Source organism: Arachis ipaensis, chromosome B10, assembly GCF_000816755.2.
Source record: "Arachis ipaensis cultivar K30076 chromosome B10, Araip1.1, whole genome shotgun sequence".
NCBI lineage: Eukaryota > Viridiplantae > Streptophyta > Magnoliopsida > Fabales > Fabaceae > Arachis > Arachis ipaensis.
The window spans coordinates 133,570,098-133,590,936 of record NC_029794.2 but is presented as its reverse complement, the minus strand read 5'-3'; the positions used below and the strand labels follow the sequence as shown (position 1 = coordinate 133,590,936).

Genomic DNA, 20,839 nt, shown 5'->3' with positions numbered 1-20,839 from the left:
GTTTTAGCAATTTTACATGTATATTAATTTGCATTATTAAATTTTAATTAATTATGTTGTATAAAATTAAATTTACGAGCCTTATAGTATAAAATATTTTTTACAGTCCTACAATTATATCCGCATGCGATCAATGAAAATAGTAGTTATTTTTTAGAAAGATGTTCCCATAAAGACGCATAAAATGTCTTTTTATAAAGACACTTATGTATCGTATTATTATTGGACGTATTAATGAATTTATTTTTGAATTTCTTAACAAACTAGAATAAAACTGATTTTTTTTATAACAATAACAATAAACTCAATTGTTATCCGATTCGGTCGAACCGACCAACATAATCCACTGGATCATGGTTTTTTGTTTTCTGTTTTTTTCTAAATAAAATCAGGAATATATTTGTCTTTTTATCAAAAAAATAAATATAATTCGGTTTAGATTATGTAAATCGGTCGGATTAAATCGGGTCTAATAATTATAGTGTAGACAATTGAGTTTATTATTGTTGCTATAATAAACCGATTTTATTTTGGTTTATTAAAAATAAATTATTAACCGGTTTAATAAAGATGTCAAATAATATCATGACACATGTAAACGTTTTAAAAAAAAATATATTTTTAATGTCTTTATCGAAGTGGTCTCCTATTTTTTATGGCGTGACTTTATGTGATTAGATGCACAGTAAGTACATCAAAATTAAATTCAAAAATGAATTGTTAAAAGTTTGATAAGCATTTTATAAAAGAAAAGAATTTAGTATCATGATAGGTATATGCTTGTTTGTGAATCAGAAAAACCGGATTTGTTGCATGGAAACATGGTGGGAGAAGGGTGATGTGTGGTGCTCACCAACCAATGAGAAACCTCCATCACATAACCATGTGTCTTAGTGAAAACGATTCATATGTCATATGACATTTTTATTTTCTTTATTTTTTAATTTCATGTCCATTTCATTCATTCCATCAAATAGTCTTCATTTTATTTTATTTTCTCTTATCTTCTTATCTAATTATTTTAATGTTTTACCTATACTCGTTTTAATTAATAATTATATATAATTAGCAATAAACAAATATTCGGACGTATTATTCTAGAATATCTTGTATATACAAGAAAACAAAGAAGTAGGTGTCTTACCTAATTAATAACAATATATGCGTATAAGCGTAGCTTATCATTAATTAGGTATAGCGATAAGATTCTTTATAAAGAAATGTTTGTTTATTTACTTATTTATTTTTCTTAATGAAAATAATATTTAGATCCTTGAAGCCGCATATAACTATAGAGTATACTATACTATGAGACTTTGATATATATATATATATATATTTGTATCGTCACTTGTTGGTATATCTCAAATGTATTAATTTTTTTTTTCATATTAAAGAAATTTGTACACTTTCTCTAATATCTATTTAATCTTTACTTAAAATACTAAAAAATAAAAAAAAATTAATGTATAATATTTATTTTGTTAAAAAAAAGGGATTAATAGGAGAGAACACTTAGAAATCTGACTATAAAGCTCTAATGACCTTCCTTGCTTCCATAAACCCCATGCCTATTACAAACATATATTAATCATGTTAATATTGATTCCAAAAAATTATTATTTAGAACTTGGATATCAGAAGCAAATTAAAGTAGATACAAGATAGCATTGTGATTTGGAAGGAAGCAAGCTCCACGTGATATGTGTACTTTGGTTATTGAGTTTGAGCATTTTATGTAACATTGGAGGGTTGTGTCTAGAATCTAGATATTTTATTGCAAGTACTTTGCTAAGATTCTGTCCAATGAGAGGAAGAGTCAAATTGCTAAATTGAGATTGAATTGTGTTGAATACATGGAAATACTACTGTTTCAATGCCATCATCATGTTATTCTTTGTGTATAAAAATAATAGTTTATTCCATGTCCCAAAATATAGAGTCAGATTTAACCAAGACAAAAAAGTCGACCCACAAAAAAAAGGTCTTTATCATTTATTCGACTTATTTAAAGAGGTCGAACACACAATAAGAGGTCCCACTTTATTCATTTAAATAAGTTTTTTTTTGAATTTATCTTATTATTTTTATCTCTCCTAAAAAATAGATCCCAACAAAATTTTATGATAAAAGAAATGGTTATCTACTAACAAAAGTGGAACTACTCTAAAAAAAGTGATTAACGATCTTATTATAAATACACTGACACCTATCAAGTATATACACATTCTATTTTACTAAAACTCTGCTTAAAACCTTTATTAACTTAAACATAAGAGTCTTTTGCAGGTATCATCCCACCTCCTCACAAAGAACTTAGACAGCAGCACCTCGGTGTAAGAATAAGTCGGATACTGCCTCATAGGGAGTCTGGAGTATGGACCTCACGTTCACACCCAAATCAATGTTTTAGGTAATTTTTGGAACAAATATTTTATGTATTTTTTTATATATTTTAATTTTTATATTATAAAAAATATACAAAAAAGTAACACACATGTTAATTTTTTTTTTTTTTCTTGTTTATACGAGTAAGGTCAAGGATAAATAACAAAGGGGATTTTCTACATCCCGTTGGGTAACAATATTTTCTTTTGTCTTGGATGGGCCGAAGCCCACGTTGAAGGACAGTTATGTTCTATAATAATTTATCTTTTTGGGTTGGGTGATCAACTTTGTTCACTGTGGCCCGATTTTGGCAGTTACGTTTTGCGGAAACATGGGCTTTTAATGTTTTTTCCTTTGAGCTTAGGCCCTGTTTTAATTAAAAAAATGTATGTATTATTCATATGAAGGTGGAAACATAACTATACGCAAGTCAACCAAGAAAATATTGTATTACAAATATCATACAATTGCTTTCATTTATTTTTAAATTGTTAAGCAAAAATAATCCACAAAAATAAGGTAGGAAATTAATGCTACCAAAATTAGGTCTAAATAATGAAATTAAACATTCAAAAATGAAATTATATACATAATTGAAAAGAACATTAAACTCCACTAAGCAAAATAACCTAACACATATATATTAAAAAAAAAAAGGATTATACTACGTGTATACCAAAATCAGTTACCAAAGTCAGCCACCAATATAAAATACATGTTGGAATACAAATACATATTGAAAATAAATTAAATCATACATGTATAAATACATTAGTAGCTGATTTTAGTGACTGATTTTGGTGTACAAATAGCATTTTCCTAAAAAAATTAACAAGAGCTTATATACAAGTTTTGGCATAGGAGACAGAGGAAGTGCATGATCAAGGTGGTGGAAGAAAATTATTAAAGGATTGCAGCATTGGAAACCAGTTCCTTCTTGATCCTGTGACAAGCTCACTATTTTGATTCCCATCGTTTCTATCTTCCAAATTAGTCTCAGCTGTGAAATCCTCAAAAGGCATCTGAAACCTACAAACAGGGCATGAACTATGAGGTTTAAGCCATGAGATTATGCAGTCACCATGAAATTTATGGAGACATGGCATCTCCTTTGCTTCATTTCCAATCTCAATCTCTTCCAAACAAACCATGCACTGTAAAATCTCTTCATTGATAATCACACTCGGTAATGCTTCTATTGCCGCCTTCTTTGTTGGCGGGTTCACAACACTCCCATATCCACTTCCTCCGTTCTGTGCCAACTGCTGCAGCAACAAATCAAATCCTGATCCCACCAGAAACTCATGGAAGGATCCAATGCTCGTTCCCTCATTTTGATTGCTTGTTGTTGTATGATGATTCATGTTCGGAACTCGAAAAATCAAGGCTCCGTCCGTAAACGGATCAATGACAACCATGTTGCTGGCGTCTATACTTCTACTGCGAGTACTACGATTATTATTATCAAAGCTCCTAACATGAAGACCTCGAAAGAGATGCATTACATAACTAGTCGATCCTCTTCTCGTCGGCATAAGTTCGTTCTCCGTCTCGTCTTCGCCGGCCGGAGGGGTGGCGCCGCCGCCGGGGGGAATAAGAGGGCTAATTGCACCCATCAAGCCTAGAAATATTGGAGCATAAAGTATGAACATCCAAGTAGACCTTAAATCAATAGAATTATCACTTTGATCCCTTATGTTATCCATTATTATCTCAGCAAATTCTGTGTCACAAATGGGGCACTTGTTATCAGCTTCAGTAATTGGATTCACCATTTCTGAGCATATGTTACACCACTGTACCCCATTCATATTATTATTGTTATTATCATTCTCCATAACCCTTTTTTGAACATAACTTCTAAGCAATAATCCTTTCTAATTACTCCTAGTGCATAATAATAACCCTTTTTTCAATGAAGGTTACATGTAGAATTTAAAAGAAATCTTGTTAAGGAGGAAATTGTTAACCTTGTACAGGTATCACAGATTATGTCCAGAATCTCCGTTACACTACAAAGTTTTTAGTTTGGTTTCTTTTAGGTAGTTAATTTCCACCCTTCATTCCATGTTCTATATTATGTATTTTTAAGGTTAAATTTGAACAAGATTATTCTTTCTTTGTGACATACTAATTTTTTTTTCCGTTTAGTTAATACTAGTATCTAATAAAGAAGTCCAAGGATATGAAAATTGGAGTTATTTAAAGTTAAATCAACTAATTATATGAGAAAATTTGGATGGCACTCCAAATAGGTTCATCCCAACTATTCCTAAGGGTTTCTTTCCTAGAATGTGAAGGCATGCATATGTTGCTTTTTTTTTTTATTTTACCAAAAATAAAAAAACTCGAAGCCGCGACTTTTAAGTAAGTATGAAGAGACTATGCCGATTGAGATATAGTTCGTTGGTACAAAGGCATATATTATTGTATTTGGAAGAACTTAATTTTTATATTTCATATTTTTGTATGATGCAATTAAATAGAAGTATAAAATAGGACAAATAACATTCCCTGAATTACACACAAAGAATGAATTTTAGAATAAACTAAAATATAATTTTAATTTAAAAATTACAGCGGGAATTAACCTGATATTATTGAAAAGGTAACATTTCTTAGAATTTCTCATTTTCTGATGGTGAGGTGGAATTCGATGCAATCACCGACCATCTGACTCCAAAGATTTACACTTTACACCCTTATTTATTGGTAAACAGCAACACATTCATGTGGAAGCCGACACTCTACACTCTCCCCATCAATTCTATTATCCATTATTATTTTCACTCGTTTAATGGACGTGATTCTTTATTTTTATTTATTTATATATTTCACGTGAAATTAATAGTTAAAAGTAATTAACTGATTTGACTAAATTTTTATCTAACGACTTGACTAAATTTTTATCTAACGGTTCTCAACTATCAACTTTACGTGAAGTACGAATCAAAGAGGAGACAAGCCAGAACCTCGACCCACTCTTCTTTGTGTAAATTCTAAAACTCAGAAGCCATCGCTTTCAATTTCAAGAAACCAAACCCCAGCTTCACGGGGGGAAGAACATGGCCATGATATCAACAACACACGCTTTCTTTTTCTTTCTACCTTCCATTTTTCTCCATCTTCACTAAGCAAAGCAAAACACACTTCATTCTTTTCTTTTCTTTTTCTCCTTCAATTATTCGTGATTCCCACTTCCATTAATTTCACAAACTAATATATAGCTGCTTGTTATAAGTTTCAGCTTTTATCAGATCGTCTCATTTCTACTTTTACTTCTTCATTCATTCCTCAGTCCACTGCAAAAAAACAAGGTTCTATTATAACTAACAGAAAATAAAATGAAAAGATTGTATCTTTATTTCTGGGTTTATATTATTATTTTTATTATTATTAGTCTCTTGAGCGTTCCACGTTTGTCGCTGTTAAGTAGAAATAGGCCAATAGAGTAAACAAATAATAAGTAATTAATTAAAATTACCAAAAGAGAAAGTTCCTTTCTTTTTAATTCTTAACTCATATATTTGACGAATTCCTTATTAATTCTCATTCAGTTCATCGTGGGGTTGTAAAGTGTGCTAAAGTTTCGCGTATCATTAGTAAAACGGTTACTTTTATTTTCTTTTTCCTTCTTCCTCTTCTTCTACATATCTAAACATATATAAGGAAAGTTTTCAATACTTGGCATCCTATTTTAACTTCTTATTATTAAACAGTTAATTTTTTCTTGTATTTACAAAATACCTGTTGTTTTATTATTATTATAATGGGGAGGAAATGGTTTGAGAGATGGGTTATGGTAGAAGCAGTTGTTGAAGTGATTAGTATAATTATTATGATGAGTTGGTGTGTGGAAGGGGTTGGAGTGAATTGGGGAACACAAGCTACACAGCAATTGAGAGCAGACACAGTGGTGCAGATGATGAAGGACAATGGAATAGAGAAAGTGAAACTGTTTGATGCAGATGGAAGAATCATGAGTGCACTTGCTGGGTCTGGGATTGAAGTTATGGTTGCCATTCCCAATGACCAGCTTGCTGCCATGACTAGCTATGATCGAGCTGTTCAGTGGGTCAGAAAGAATGTTACCAGTTACAACTTCAAGGGTGGAGTTAACATCAAGTCAGTTCATTATTTCCTTTTAATTTGTATCTATGAATTATTAACAATTGCAAGTCCGAGTAGTACATGAAGTTAGTCCCACATTAAAAAAAACGAGTTTATAAGATGAGAAATCCTTTGAGTTGGATGTGATATTTTTTTTATCTCATCTTATGTTCTCTCGAAATGTTGATTCTAATGCTACTTCTCTATCTTCTAATTACATCTTGGTAGTAGTATTAGTATTAGTATTCTTTTGTTTTAAAGCATCTCTTCAAAAGTTTAGAAAAGCTAATATTTTGCAAAATGGTTTATTTTTACAACAAAGGTGATTAACTTCTTTTCTTTCTTTGCTTTTGATCTAATCTTCATCTTCCACTTCATTTCTCCAACATACAAACTTTTCTGAATCATCCTATAATAATAATTTGATCATCACTAATCATATACTTTTTGAATTAAAAGAGTTTACAAGCATTAAGTGACCATAATATTTATGCATATTGTACTACAGATATGTAGCAGTTGGGAACGAACCATTCTTGAAATCATACAACAATTCATTCTTGAATGTGACATTGCCTGCCCTACAGAACATACAAAATGCCCTTAATGAAGCTGGGATGGGGGAGAAGATAAAGGCCACAGTGCCCTTAAATGCTGACGTGTACCAATCCCCACAGAACAACCCTGTTCCATCGGCAGGAACTTTTAGGCCTGACATATCAGATCTCATGACACAAATAGTGCAATTCTTGCACAACAACAATGCACCATTCACCGTTAACATCTACCCATTCTTGAGTCTCTATGGCAATGATGATTTCCCTTTTGACTATGCCTTCTTTGATGGGGTATCAAACCCCATAAACGACAATGGGGTTCTTTACACCAATGTCTTTGATGCAAATTTTGACACCTTGGTTTCTGCTCTCAAAGGGGTTGGGTATGGTGACGTGGCAATCTTGGTTGGAGAAGTAGGGTGGCCCACAGATGGAGACAAGAATGCCAACGTGGCCAATGCTGTAAGGTTCTATAATGGACTTCTTCCAAGGATTTCATCAAGTAAAGGTACACCTCTAAGACCAGGGCACCTTCAAGTTTATCTCTTTGGCCTTATTGATGAGGATGCTAAGAGCATTGCTCCTGGCAACTTTGAGCGTCATTGGGGAATATTCCGGTATTGACTTAAATCTTTGATCATTTCACAGCTGTTTTGATGTGAAGTTGATAGTTAAAAATAATTAGATGATTTAACATGTTTGACCAAATTGACAGGTACGATGGACAACCTAAGTTCCCAATGGATCTTTCTGGTCAAGGTCAAAACAAAATATTAGTGGGTGCTAAGAATGTGATATACTTGGACCCAAAATGGTGCATGTTCAATCCAGATGCCACGGATCTTAGCAAACTAGCTGATAATATAAACTATGCTTGCACATTTGCGGATTGCACTGCATTGGGATATGGTTCTTCATGCAACAATCTTGATGCTAATGGGAATGCCTCATATGCATTTAATATGTACTACCAAGCGCAAAATCAGAACGACATGGCTTGCAATTTTGAAGGCTTAGCCCAAATTACTATGAAGAATATTTCTACTCCCACTTGCGACTTTATTATTCAGATAAACCCTTCATCATCTTCTTCTTTGACACCCTCATCAGCAGTAGCTTTCTTATTTATTGCATTAGCCATGATTCTATTTTTTTAGGCATATATTGTTAACAAGAGATGCAGATTTGTTCTCTTAATAAAGAATTTTGTAGATCTGATGAGTATTGTGCCTTTGATGGCTTTCAAAAGTCAGAAATTTCCCATACATTTGACTTCTGAGTTCGTGAACTATTTTAATTTCACTCCTCACATGTCTTGGAACTGCTTTGTGTGGAAGCCACTCTATTTCATAACAAAAGAAAAAGAAAGATATGGGAAAATTAGCATTTAGGAGCATACACAAGATTTAATTAACAAAAACAAAAATTTTAGTTAAACAATTCAACCAGAAAAATAAGGTGGAGACTCAGGTGCATAACTGAGAGTTGTTAGATGATAATTTAGTCAAACATGTCAAATTATTTAACGACTCTTAACTATCAACTTCACGTGAAGTTAACCTGAGTTTCCATTGAAAAATAAAAGAAAATCTCTCACTCGTCACACCTCACACCTCACATGGCGCGGAAAAATCACATGGGATCACACAATACACTACCCAGGTGAAAACACACTCGTGTGGCGAGTAGTTTAGGAAATTCATTCTTTTAAATTGTTGAAATGGAATTATGTTACTAAAAAGAATAAATTACATCAAAAGTTTTATAAACCTTTTTAAATGAAAATTATGGAGAAGGACCAAAATACAATTATATCCTCAATATTTTACCTCAAATTGTTAATAATCCTAACCTAAAACTTTAAGAAGCCTAATTCCTAAATTCAAGAAACCTAAATTCTCAATATTTCATGGCAGACATGATAGATAATAGGACCCAATAATTATTTGATCTATGTAGCTGATCCTATCTAGTGGGATAAGTATTCTTTGTTGTTCTTCAATCAGTGATCAAATTTAACAATTGGTGCAAATTTACCTTCTTTTATGAAATGATTTAGCTCATGATTATTATTAGTGAAATTTTTATTTTAATAAATATATAACAAATCCATTGTCAAAGATTCTAAAGTTTTTCACAACAAAGGTTATGCACGAATAATAGAGGTAATTGTGGTTTCATCAAAATTGGAGAGAGAGCAAGAATTGGCAATTGAAAGAATATGTTAGAAAAGGTGAGAACCTGAGGGAAGTATGAGAAGAAGTGAAAGAGTTTCAGAGTTTTGGAAGAACAAAAACTCTATTTTGATTTCTCAATTAAGAAATCGGTGTAAATTAAACGAAAGTGACTAGTTGTTTTAGGGTTTAGTGGGAGTACGTACTCCGTACTATGTACAATTTTGAAAATTGAAGATGAGCAGTGGAGTGAGCGGGGAAGAGACTTTGAGGGTGAAACACGGTGAGGCAGCCGGTAATATCGGCGGAAGAGATAAGGGGGAGAGCGGGAGAGGGATTGCATCAGGGGAAAAGGAGGATCATATTTCGGGAGGGGTTTCTAAGCCTTTGAAGGTTTCTTTCAGGGACAAAGTTGTGGGTTCCAAGATTGCTAAAGCTTTTTCACTTGTTGAAACTTTATCGGGAGATAACATTGCGGTAGTTTCTGGGAAGCAATGAGATCTCTTGCCACCGAGTGTCACGTTTACCCAAGAAGCTAAGAATTGCTTGGCAGAACCTTATAAGGATGCTATAGTGATTAAGGTGCTAGGTAAACATTATAGCTACACTGCATTGTCTCATAAACTCCGAACGGTATGGAGGATTAAGGGAGGTTTTGATTTATTGGACGTGGGATTTGACTACTTTCTTGTGAAGTTTGATGTAGCTGAGGAGCGAGAAAAGGTTCTCTTAGGAGGTCCGTGGATGATCGAGAGAAATTATGTGGCTGTGAAGCTATGGGATCAAGAGTTTAGATCAAGTGAAAACTGTTTTGGAGAAACTTTAGTGTGGATTAGAATTTCTGGATTACCAATCTGGTAACACATGCTACTGGATCCAAAGTAAAATTAAGTAGGGGCATCAATATTGGAAAACCGGTTAGTGTGGCTTCTTCGGGGACCTGGCATAATGTTCATCATCAGCAGCAAGGTGAGACAACAAATGGCACTGTGCGAAAGCGTCCTCGCCCAAACTCTTTGCAGAATTCACCAGTAGATAAGGATGGAGCATCGACGGCGGGTATGGTACAAGTTTCGACGGAGAAATTTGGGCTGCAACTTGAGAGTCCATTAAAGGCAGGATCGTCGAAGACAGGGACATCATGTTGAGTCTCGAGTTTGTTATTGGAGCTCTCTTTTTGCTGTTTTTATGGATAGTTTCAATATCATAGCCTGGAATGTGAGGGGTGCGTCTAACAAGATGGCCCGTGTGCATTGCAAAAATTTGGTGAGAATATATAAACCATCTTTCTTCTTTCTCTTTGAGACTCATACCATGTTTAATAATTTGAAGAATTTTTGGGATAAGTTGGGTTTTCATTGTGTTGGTATTGAGGAAGCAGTAGGACACAGGGGTGGCATTTGGTTTCTATCTTCTATTGCTATTGCTTCTTGTGTGGTTATTGATCAAATTGACCAATGTATCACAGTAAAAGTGAGTGTGGGTAACTTAGTTTGGCTTTGTAGTGCAGTATATGGGAGTCCTCAATTCGAAAAAAGATGTATGCTTTGGGATCATTTGCGTTCTATTAATTCAGGCCATACTAGACCATGGATGGCCGTTGGTGATTTTAATGAGATTGTGGCACCAGATGAGAGTACAGGTGCTTATTTTTCTTCTCACAGAGCTTTATAAAAGATATTTTGACATTAAATAACTTACAAATCTTTGGAGGTTACCGATGTGTTATCTCTGAGAATTAAAGAAGCTGAATTGAGGGAAGATTGCAATAGGCTTTTGTTGCAAGAGGAACTTTTTTGGTACCAGAAATCTAGAGAGCAGTGGGTCAAGTATGGGGATAGAAACACTAAATTCTTTCATCTTCAGACTTTGGTACGTAGAAACCATAATAGAGTACATGGATTATATGTTAGAGATGGGTCTTGGTCTACTGATCCAGATATTCTCCAGGAAGAAGCTCTCTCTTTTTACAAGAATCTCTTTGGTACAACGGAAGAGGTTGAGGTTGATTGTTTATTATCAATCTTTTTGGTTTGACAATTGGAGTATTGAGGGTCCAATTGCTCAAGATGTCCCTTTTGTACATATATCTGACTCTGATTTAACCATTAGAGACGTTTGGAAAGATGGTCAATGGAATCTCCATGATATTTTCTCTATCATTCTAGAAGATGTCAAACAGCGTTTGAATGCTTATAATCCAGATTTGAATGCTGGAGAGAGTTCGGGTTGGTCGTGGGGTGTGGCATCTTCTAGACTTTACTCAGCTAGGAGTGGGTATAGTTGGCTAGCCAAAAGAAAGTTTGACTGGAATGAGCATGATAATTGGTTGTGGATATGGCGACTGCATATTCCTGAGAAGTACAAGTTCTTGATTTGGCTCAGTCTTCATAATGCTATTCCTACAGCAGAGTTTCGTTTGGGTCGTGGTTTAGCTTTATCTAGCACCTGTCAACGATGTCAGAATGGTTCTGAATCAATTCTTCATTGTCTTCGGGAGTGCCCTAGTGCCAAGGAGGTCTGGAACCTTTTAGGCCTGTATTCAGATAACTCGAATTTACATGATTGGCTCTATAGAGGTGCAAGGAGTGAAAATATTTTTCTTCTCTTTTCGACCATCTGGTGGATTTGGAGAAGCAGGAACCATGACTTATTTAATATAGATGATTCATGGAGTGCTAGTAAAGTGGTGAGTTTGATTCGTAGTTCAGTAAGGGAGTTTCACACTATTTTTGCTATGCATCAATCTCTGTCTCCTCCTTCACTTTGTTTGCATTGGATTCCACCTCCAGTTTATTCTGTTAAATTGAATTGTGATGCTAGTTGGTTTGCTCCTTCTTGCTATGCTAGTTTTGGTTGTATCATTCGCAATCCTGATGGATGTTGGTTGAAAGGTTGCACTGGGAAAGTCGAAGTGTGCAGTGTTCTTTTTGCTGAATTATATGCAATTTGGAGAGGCTTACTTCTTGCTTGGGAGAGTGGATTTCGTGAGGTTATTTGTGAAACAGACTGTTTAGAAGCTCTTTTCTTGGTAAACCAAAGAATGCTTGGTAAGGATATTCCGGAATGGGATTTGGCAAAACATATACAGGAGGTTATGAATTGGAATTGGAGAGTCTCTATTCTTTTAATTCAGAGGACTGCAAATAGTGTTGCAGATTGTATGGCTAAAGCAGCTGCTTCTGTGGCGGACATTCACTCGAATTGGAGCCAACCATGGAGTGAGCTTCAACATCTAATAGATTTAGATATGACCCTAGCCAATTAATTTGGTTTTGTCTCTTTTTTTCTTTCTTTTCTATTTAGTCACCAAAAAAAAATTAAGTGCTGGTGTAAATAACATGATACAAAATCCATATGCCTTAAGTTTTCACTTGACAGAGCAACAGAACAATTGAAATTGACAGGTCAGCATAACGGACTGATAACCAACTATAACAAACCGTAACTGTCATCATAACTAACCTTGGTGAAAGGCATAAGGACCAAAGCCATAACCGTTTTACACGTAACCGCCGTTGACTCGAATAACCTGACCGTTGACCCATTCGCCAGCATCAGAGGCCAGAAACCCAACCAGAGGAGCCACATCCTTGGTCTCCCCAAGTCTCTGCATCGGCGACTCCTCAATCAGCTTCTGAACCTGCTCCTCCGTCCTGCTACTGAAGAACAACTCCGTCGCGATCGGCCCCGGCGCCACGCAATTCGCGGTGATCCCGGTCCCCTTCAGCTCCTTCGCCAGGATCTTCGTCATCGCCTCCACTGCCGCCTTTGAGGCCGTGTACGCGCCAAACCCCGGCCTTAGTGCCGCCACCTGCGACGAAGACAACAGTATGATCCGCCCCCCGCCGCCGCGTTTCAGCCGGTTCGCCGCCTCCCGCGCGCACAGGAAGGCGCCCCTGGCGTTCACGGCGAAGACATGGTCGAAGCTCTCGTCGGAGGTGTCGGCGATGGAGGGCTGCTTGGGATCTAGGGTTCCGGCGGAGTTGACGAGGATGTGAACCGGCAAGTTGAAGGCGTTCTCGGCGGAGTCGAAGAGGTGCCGGACCTGAGTGGGGTCGGAGATGTCAGCGCGGACTACGATGGCTTGCGGGAGCGCAGAGGAGGCGGACGTAGCGTTGATTTGGGCGGCGAGTGAGTCGGCTGGGGAGGAGTTGGAAGAGGAGTAGTTGAGTACGAGTCGGGCTCCGAGTGAAGAGAGGTGGAGGGCGATTTGACGACCGATTCCACGTGAGGAGCCAGTCACTATAGCCACCCTATCTTGCAGTGGAAGAGGAAACGGAAGAGTTTGGGTTTGTGTGGAAGAAGAAGTAGTACCGCCCTGTCCCTGTGCTGGTGAAGCCATGGCTCCTTTGCAGTGTTTGGACTTTGGACTTTCGATTGCTTTTCTTTTTGTCTAATTTCGATTGCTTTAAATCAAATCAATTCCATGCTTCAATTATTTAACTAAATTGTAATTCCATATCTCCCCTTTCTATTTCAATATGATAAAACAACTAAATTTATACCATGATTGTTAAATTAAATGGATCAATTTACAGTAATACTATAGTGGTTGCCTACTATAGTAACAAGTTTTACAATTTTACAAGTTGAAATTCACATTTGGCTTCAAACAAATTTGTACAAGATGATTTATATGAACAATTTAATGAGTCTTCTCATGAGGCATGAAGCTTGCTCTACTTATATTCCATCACTATCCATCTGTGTGTACTGTTACAATCGCTAAGGAGCAATTTAATTTTAGGTTTCCATAGTTCCATGATCCTTTTCCCTTCACACCCTACAGCCTTGGATCATACACATCTCATAGGATACCCTGTTAACTACCTGTAAAGTAGAGAACATATAAATAATGAATTTTTTTCTCATGAAAGGTAAAATGTGTAGCTCAAAAAGATATAGCCTTACCACAGATTTGGGAGAAATGCTAAGATTATTATGTGAATCTTTTCATAAGCAGTTTGCATAACGAAAATCCAGAATGTTCATTTCGTTGACCATCTTCCTTACCAATAATCTTTACACGAACAAACACCACCTTCAAAATGATGAAAGCGATAAGCATCTCTTACAATAATAGCACGATTCGTTGTCACGGAAACATACTTAATCCAGCTGTGGCAATCGCCACAAACACGTAGGTTTTTGAAAACCCGGATGGGAGTGGAGCTAGACAAACTAAGCAATCCAAAAGCAATAGCCAGTTTTTCACTGTGAATAATTTGCGTTGGATCCCTTTGACCTCGCTCTGCCTCACTCAAAAGGTTATTGTGTTGCGACACATAACCGATTTGAGCCGCCTGTTCATTCAGATCTCTGAGATACTCGTATATCATATCCGCACGAGGGTGTTTCTGATCACCAACAAAAAATGCATGAACTGAATTGTTAACCTCTATCCAACTTCGACCAGGCTCCTTCTTGACCCCCCTATCTTTCATAATTTGCCTTGTCCGATCCCTACAACCCCATTTTCCAGTCACTGCGTACATATTTGAAAGCAGAACATATGTTGCTGAATCTTTGGGTTCCAGTTCTAGAAGATGTCTTGCAGCAAACTCTCCAATATCAATATTCTTATGAACAATACATGCACTTAGAAGGGTCCTCCAGATCATTGCATCTGGTTGAATTGGCATCTCCTCTATAAATCTCCTTGCACGACTTAAAAGACCAGACCGCCCAAGAAGATCCACGATACATGCATAATGTTCAGGCTTTGGAATTAAATTGTGTACTTCACTCATTGATTTGAAGTAGCTAATTCCCTCATCCACCAAACCCACATGGCTACATGCAGACAAAACTCCAACGAAGGTAACATGATTTGGCAATACACCAAGCTGTTTCATATCCTCAAAAAGGCTTAGAGCTTCAAATCCTTTGCCATGTTGAGAATAAGCTGTAATTATAGCATTCCAAGAAACCTCATTCTTTTCATTCATTTCAAAGAACTGCCTCTTAGCATCATCAATGCTACCACATTTTGAATATAACGTGATTAAAACATTAGAAACCTCGCTTTCTGAATCATAACCAGTTTTTTTAATCATGGCATGAATCTGCTTCCCTAGTTTAACATTAGTAACATTGGCAGCAGCACTAACTGCAGAGCCAAATGTGAATGAATTGATTTCCTGTCCAGCTTTATTCATCTGAGCAAATAGTTTCAGTGCTTCTTCGTAATATCCACTTCGTGAAAAACCTGACACCAATGAGTTCCATGATATATTGTCTTTGGCAAATATTTTATCGAAAGCAATATATGCTTCTCGTACTTTCCCACACCTAGCATAAAGACTAACAAGTGCATTACCAATTGAAAGATCATCAGAATAACCAGAGACACATGATTGTGCATGAATCTGCCGTCCTTGATCAAGTGCTTGGATACCTGCACATGCACTAATTGCACTTGCAAATCCTATATTATCAGATTGAATCCCTTGATCTTGCATTTCTTCAAAGAGGTTAAGAGCTTCAGTAAACATACCATGCTGTGCATAACCAGCAATCATGGCTGTCCATGAAACAACATCTTTCTCTTTTATTCTCCTAAGGATTTTCAAGGCAGTAACTAGTTCTCCATGTTTAGCATACATGTCAATAAGGACGCTTGAAACATATACATTGAACTGAAAGCCAGTTTTAAGCACTTGAGTATGAATCTGTTCTCCTAGATCAAGGGCTCCCAACGAGGTGCAAGTCCTCAAAATACTTGGATATGTAAACTGATTAGGTACAATGCCTTCCATCTGCATCTGTGTAAATATTTGAGCTGAATCAGTTAGATTGTCTAACTGACCATAAGCCACGAGCATCATATTCCACAGCACCACATTTTCTGATTCTGTTGTCAGGAAAAAATCATGGGCAGTTTCTATATCCGAGCATTTAACATAAAGATCAAGAAGTGAACCTTCCAGGATTATGTCTGACGACATTCCTGCCTTTATTACATATGAGTGGAGTTGTCTTCCTTTCAGAATATCTCTGACTGATGCACAGGCACTCAAAAGACTTGCAACTGTGACACAGTCTGGCTTGAGGCTATCGAGATGCATTTTCTTAAACAACTTTAAAGCCCTGTCACCATATCCTTGTTGAGCTAGACCTGAGATGAGTGAATTATATGAAACTCCATCCCTCTCTAACATTGTATTGAAAATCTGTTCCGCAGATATCAAATTCCCCAATCGAGAATACAACGTCACAAGGGCATTGCAGACATATATTTCCTTCGAGAATCCCTGCTTCAGAGCAAGGCTATGGAGCTGCTCTCCAAAATAAAAAAATCCTATTTTTGTACAGGCACTTAGAACACTCGAAAATATATACGGGGTAAGGCAGAATCCTGATGTATGCATCTGGCAAAAAAGATGAATGGCTTCTTGTTCATAGCCACATTGCGATAAACCAGAGATCATAGCAACCCAAGAAACACTATCCTTCTTCTGTATATCATCAAAGACCTTCCTAGCAGAATTTACAAAGTTGTTCTTAAAATATAAATCAATCAGAGGGTTACATATCCATGGACTGGTTTCATAACCATGAGTTATGGTCCTGGCATGTATTTGCTCCACATAATAGAAAGGAACATCAGCACTACATGCCCTCAAAACCCCTGCAAAAGTCTTCTCGTCAGGCTTCGCCTCTTCCTTCATCATTTGCTGAAACAAACTTAGAACGTGACAATTAAATTTCTCCACAACAAATCTATGAATAATCTTATTCCAACAAGACAGAGGTCTAACACGCATATCTTCAAAAACCTTGACTGCACCTTTCAAATCACCAAATTTGAGATACAAATCGATCAGCCGATCACACAACACCTGCTCTGAATAAAAACCCATCTTTAGAATTTTCCCGTGAAGCTTCAAACCATCAGAAAATGATCCATAATTAATACATCCTTCTAACAACCACAGAAAGGTTTGTGAATTTGCACGAAGGCCACGTTCTTCCATGAGATGCAAGAAGTCAAATCCCTCCGAACCCGCTTCTTCACCTTTCCTCTCAGGAAGTTCATCATAGCCATTCACATAGCTCACTACAGTGTTGTTGAAGGCAGCTAAACTCACTGCTCCGCTTAGTAGCTACATATAGAAACTTAAAAGACATCAACTTTTCAACATAAAAGAGCATGATTATAACCAAGCGCAGAACTTTTTGGTTGAAATAGCATTACCTTACAGTTCTTTGGAATGGGGTTGGGGCAAAATTGATGCATACATTTCCTCGGGAAAGAATAGGATTTGGGGCATGTGAAGAAGAACCCTCGGAGAGAGAGGGGGGAAGGAAGCATAGATTATTGGTGGGTTAGCATCTAATAATTCCTCTAAACATCACCCTCACTGATAACAAAATCCACACAAGGCTCTAACCACTTTGAATTTCAACATGCTTCCAAAAGAAATGAAAAAACTCATCCTGAATTCTCATTCCATATCGCACTCCAAACTCTATGCTAAAAAGTTTAATGCAATGGGGCACCAAACAATAATGATAAGGCCTTGCACTTACTGAGCCACCATCGGCGGGAACCTCCAGCACAACCTCCTAGCTTAACCAGAATCTTGTGTTCCAAACACAGCTTATTGCCAGCGCTGAAATTGGAAGACAGAGATTATTCTGTGAAGATGAGAAGAACCCTATCTTTAATTATTCTGGGACCTAAATTTGCTTTTTTTTTTTTAAGGAAAATTTTGGTAATCGGCAACTCCTGTTTTTTAAGAAAAGCATGATATTATTTCAGAATTCACCTTTTCAAAAAATTGGATAAATAAAAAATTTCTTCTAATCTAGTCAACAACAATTTTGGAGAAAGGTGAAAAATGGTTTTGGTGTTGTAAAAACCAAATCAGTGATCAAATCGGTTAAACTACTGGGTCACTAGATTACTGGTTCAACTTATTACTGGTTACAAGTTGAACTGTTGGTTCAGTCCTACATAAATAAAAAATACAAAATAATAAGAAAACTTAAAATTCAGATCACATGTTAAAAAGATTGGTATAACTAGAGATATAATTATTCAAATTGAAATGAACTGTAATGGTTGTTCAGTAATAAATTTATAACTAGGAGGAATGTAGTGCATCAATTACTATACAAACCTCTGCATTGGGGAATACTGTTTCACCACTACTGGTCATATCAGTGAGATACATGAAAATAGTTGCAAGATGGTGTCCACCTCGAGCTATATTAACTTTGTCAGGGAAGTAGTCATAATGTGGATCATATTTCTGCCCATGCTCATACCTCAATACTTGAATGTCTTCTCCATTTCCTGAAAATTAATAAAAATATTACAAGAAACTAATCAATACTTAACTGCTTTAGTATAACAATGTCCTCTAATGAAATCATTTAAATGATCATACAAATACAGGTTCATTCCCCTATGAAATCCTAGCTTGCAAGTGAACAATGATATTGTCTTATGATGATGATTGGCAGTCAAAGGTTAATTTTGTTTTCTAACAAAATCCTGTCTATTTTTTTTTCCATATGACTACTCAATTGCTCTAAATTGTCCCATAAATTATGATTTGGACCTAATTAACCAGTCTGTTAAATGTTGCAAAGTTTCATTCCAAAGGTGAAAATATTAGCATAGAGCAATCTAGATTTTAGCTTTGCTGCCCTCTATTAATGAACTTCCTTCTGGTAATTACTAATTACAGATTAATATACAATAAAGCTCAGCTAGAAGAGAAAGGAAACAGATTCATATATAAACCAAAATAAAAAAAATGTAAAGCTCACCCCTTGCAACCTAGCTCAGCTTCGACAATGCAACAGAAGCAAGAGGCGGAGTCAGAGAAGGCCAGAAGCAGAGAAGACGAGAAGGCGGGTGCGCAAGAACTGCGGGTGCGGAGACAAGGCAGAGCTGCTGATGAGAGGCACGGAGACGCGGCCGGTGAATGAGAGGCCGCTGCTACTTTGACATTGTGTGTCTGTGCTTTGGTGTGAGATGATTGAGGTTAGGGATGGGGATGGGGGGAGTCTTGGCCTCTTGGGTTTCAGAGGAAACAGAAAAACAATAAAGATAACATTGAACCGGTCCGATTTTTCAAAGCCGGATGGGTCACCGGTTTTTATTAACAAAAAATGTACCAGTTCAAACCGGGTTGCACCGGTTTTGAAGAGCCTCCGATCCAATTACTAGTTCAGACCAGTCAGGTGCCCGGTTTATGGTCTAACCAGACAAGTCGGTCTGGTTTTTACAAGTCTTCGACATTTATTTCCGTTAGACAATATAGTGTCCCTCCATTAGTCTGTTATTGTGGAACGTTGATTCTCACATGTAGCTGTTAAGTGTTTATATGTGCGAGTAAGGGTGTTTATGGTTTGGTTAATCTAAAAATCAAACCAGTTTTTTGGTTAACCAAAAATATAGTATTGGTTAATTAACCAAATTGATTTTACATGATGAAATCGGTTATTAACCGGTTAGTGAAATTTAAAATCGATTTTTAATCGATTAGTGAAATTCAAAATCGGTTTTTAATCGGTTATTAAAGTAAAAACCAATTTTTAAAAAATAATCGGTTTTTATAGAAAAAACCGGTTTTTATACTAAAAAATTGGTTTTTATACCATAAAATTGGTTTTTTTTTTTTGTGACTTACCATAAAATTGGTTTTTACATATAAAAATAGATTTTTACACAAAAATTAATATTTTTACATACAAAAACCCAAATTTTTAAACCTTCTTTTAATTTAATTTTTTTAATCTACGTTTTTTTTCTTTCTAAATGATACGAGTAACATTTGTAAATAATGAAATCCCTTCCATTGCTTTCGTTCCTTTTTCTTTCTTATCTATTTTCAGTATTTTCTATAAATAAATTTCTTTCTAAATGATACGAGTAACTTTTTCTTATCTCCTTCTTTTCATCTCTCTCATTTTCTCTCCTCTTCCTCTTCTCTCTCTCTTTCTTCCTTTTCCCTCTTTCTCCCCCTCCCCTCTCTTAGAGAGAGAGAAGGGAGGGGAAGAGAGAGAAGGAAAAGAAAGAGGAGAGAGAGATAGAGAGAAGGGAGAGAAAGAGGAGAGAGAGAAGAAGAGAAAGAGGAGAGAGAGAAGAAGAGAAAGAAGGGAGAGAGAGAGAGAAAGAGAGAGGAAGGGGGAGAGAGGGAGAGAGAGAGTATGTAATTTGGTTTTGAAATTAGGTTTTGATTTTAATTTGGTTTTGGTTAACCGATTAAAAATCGGTTTTTTTAATTTGATTTTGGTTAACCAATTCTAAAAAATATGGATATAATTTTTAAAATTGTTTTATTAAACTGGTTAACCAAAATGTAGTTATGATTTTTTAACCGGTTAACCACAATTTGGTTTTTGATGAACACCCCTATGTGCGAGTTGGACAAATCAATTCCCAGAGTGAAATACAAAATACTCCTCGAAAATTTTAAAAAATCTCAAAATAGTACCTAAAAAAATTTTAAAATTCTACAACAGTCTCTTCAAATGATTTAAATTTTTTTCAAAAGTCAACGTCTTATAATATTTTTGCTAATCAGAAAAATAAATATTATTGAAAAATATATAATAAATAAAAAATAACAAAATATATACTAAAAAATA

The 20,839-nt window shown here is 35.9% G+C and overlaps 6 protein-coding genes across 8 annotated transcripts in view; 3 read left to right on the top strand and 3 right to left on the bottom strand.

The window, feature by feature from the left end:
• The window catches only part of LOC107623055 (NAC domain-containing protein 100), a 6,579-nt gene extending 4,984 nt beyond the window's left edge, over positions 1-1,595 (top strand). Inside the window, exon 5 of the mRNA XM_021112948.1 lies at positions 1,576-1,595. The gene's annotated coding sequence lies outside the window, so the exon portion shown is untranslated. The remainder of the gene's footprint in view (positions 1-1,575) is intronic.
• LOC107621247 (E3 ubiquitin-protein ligase RING1-like) lies at positions 3,043-4,272 on the bottom strand. Its single transcript, XM_016323280.2, has one exon. The coding sequence runs from the start codon at positions 4,224-4,226 to the stop codon at positions 3,270-3,272; it is 957 nt and encodes a 318-aa protein (XP_016178766.1). The 5' UTR covers positions 4,227-4,272; the 3' UTR covers positions 3,043-3,269.
• LOC107622666 (glucan endo-1,3-beta-glucosidase 8) lies at positions 5,311-8,307 on the top strand. Of its 3 annotated transcripts, none has more exons than XM_021112947.1 (4): positions 5,311-5,705; positions 6,249-6,513; positions 7,007-7,672; positions 7,771-8,307. In XM_021112947.1, the coding sequence occupies exons 2-4, from the start codon at positions 6,311-6,313 to the stop codon at positions 8,210-8,212; spliced, it is 1,311 nt and encodes a 436-aa protein (XP_020968606.1). In that variant the 5' UTR covers positions 5,311-5,705; positions 6,249-6,310; the 3' UTR covers positions 8,213-8,307. The 3 variants fall into 3 exon arrangements, with proteins under 3 accessions (XP_020968606.1, XP_020968605.1, XP_016180134.1); XM_021112946.1 differs by having other exon boundaries at positions 5,699-6,012; positions 6,048-6,513; XM_016324648.2 differs by having other exon boundaries at positions 5,699-6,513.
• Positions 10,469-12,627, top strand: LOC107621248. The gene is made up of 5 exons (XM_016323281.1): positions 10,469-10,712; positions 10,806-10,871; positions 10,974-11,101; positions 11,169-12,450; positions 12,611-12,627. Exons 1-5 carry the CDS (start codon positions 10,469-10,471, stop codon positions 12,625-12,627), a joined length of 1,737 nt encoding a protein of 578 aa, XP_016178767.1.
• Positions 12,545-13,608, bottom strand: LOC110262499 (NADPH-dependent aldehyde reductase-like protein, chloroplastic). Its single transcript, XM_021112949.1, has one exon. The coding sequence runs from the start codon at positions 13,572-13,574 to the stop codon at positions 12,732-12,734; it is 843 nt and encodes a 280-aa protein (XP_020968608.1). The 5' UTR covers positions 13,575-13,608; the 3' UTR covers positions 12,545-12,731.
• LOC107621250 (pentatricopeptide repeat-containing protein At4g13650) lies at positions 13,725-17,766 on the bottom strand. Its single transcript, XM_021112945.1, has 3 exons — positions 17,430-17,766; positions 14,144-17,337; positions 13,725-14,062 (listed from the first exon to the last, which is right to left on the bottom strand). Exons 1-2 carry the CDS (start codon positions 17,544-17,546, stop codon positions 14,242-14,244), a joined length of 3,213 nt encoding a protein of 1,070 aa, XP_020968604.1. The 5' UTR covers positions 17,547-17,766; the 3' UTR covers positions 13,725-14,062; positions 14,144-14,241.

What these genes read in the sequence shown, in the direction of transcription:
- LOC110262499 (XM_021112949.1), bottom strand. Translation starts at nt 13,574, where the DNA reads ATGGCTTCACCAGCACAGGGACAGGGCGGTACTACTTCTTCTTCCACA.
- LOC107621247 (XM_016323280.2), bottom strand. Translation starts at nt 4,226, where the DNA reads ATGGAGAATGATAATAACAATAATAATATGAATGGGGTACAGTGGTGT.
- LOC107621250 (XM_021112945.1), bottom strand. Translation starts at nt 17,546, where the DNA reads ATGCTTCCTTCCCCCCTCTCTCTCCGAGGGTTCTTCTTCACATGCCCC. An exon ending in CCATTCCAAAGAACTGTAAG is followed by an intron (nt 17,338 to 17,429) that starts GTAATGCTATTT and finishes TTCTATATGTAG; the next exon opens with CTACTAAGCGGAGCAGTGAG.
- LOC107622666 (XM_021112946.1), top strand. Translation starts at nt 6,158, where the DNA reads ATGGGGAGGAAATGGTTTGAGAGATGGGTTATGGTAGAAGCAGTTGTT. An exon ending in AAGGGTGGAGTTAACATCAA is followed by an intron (nt 6,514 to 7,006) that starts GTCAGTTCATTA and finishes ATTGTACTACAG; the next exon opens with ATATGTAGCAGTTGGGAACG. An exon ending in CGTCATTGGGGAATATTCCG is followed by an intron (nt 7,673 to 7,770) that starts GTATTGACTTAA and finishes CCAAATTGACAG; the next exon opens with GTACGATGGACAACCTAAGT.
- LOC107621248 (XM_016323281.1), top strand. Translation starts at nt 10,469, where the DNA reads ATGGCCCGTGTGCATTGCAAAAATTTGGTGAGAATATATAAACCATCT. An exon ending in CACAGTAAAAGTGAGTGTGG is followed by an intron (nt 10,713 to 10,805) that starts GTAACTTAGTTT and finishes CTATTAATTCAG; the next exon opens with GCCATACTAGACCATGGATG. An exon ending in TCTTTCATCTTCAGACTTTG is followed by an intron (nt 11,102 to 11,168) that starts GTACGTAGAAAC and finishes CTACTGATCCAG; the next exon opens with ATATTCTCCAGGAAGAAGCT.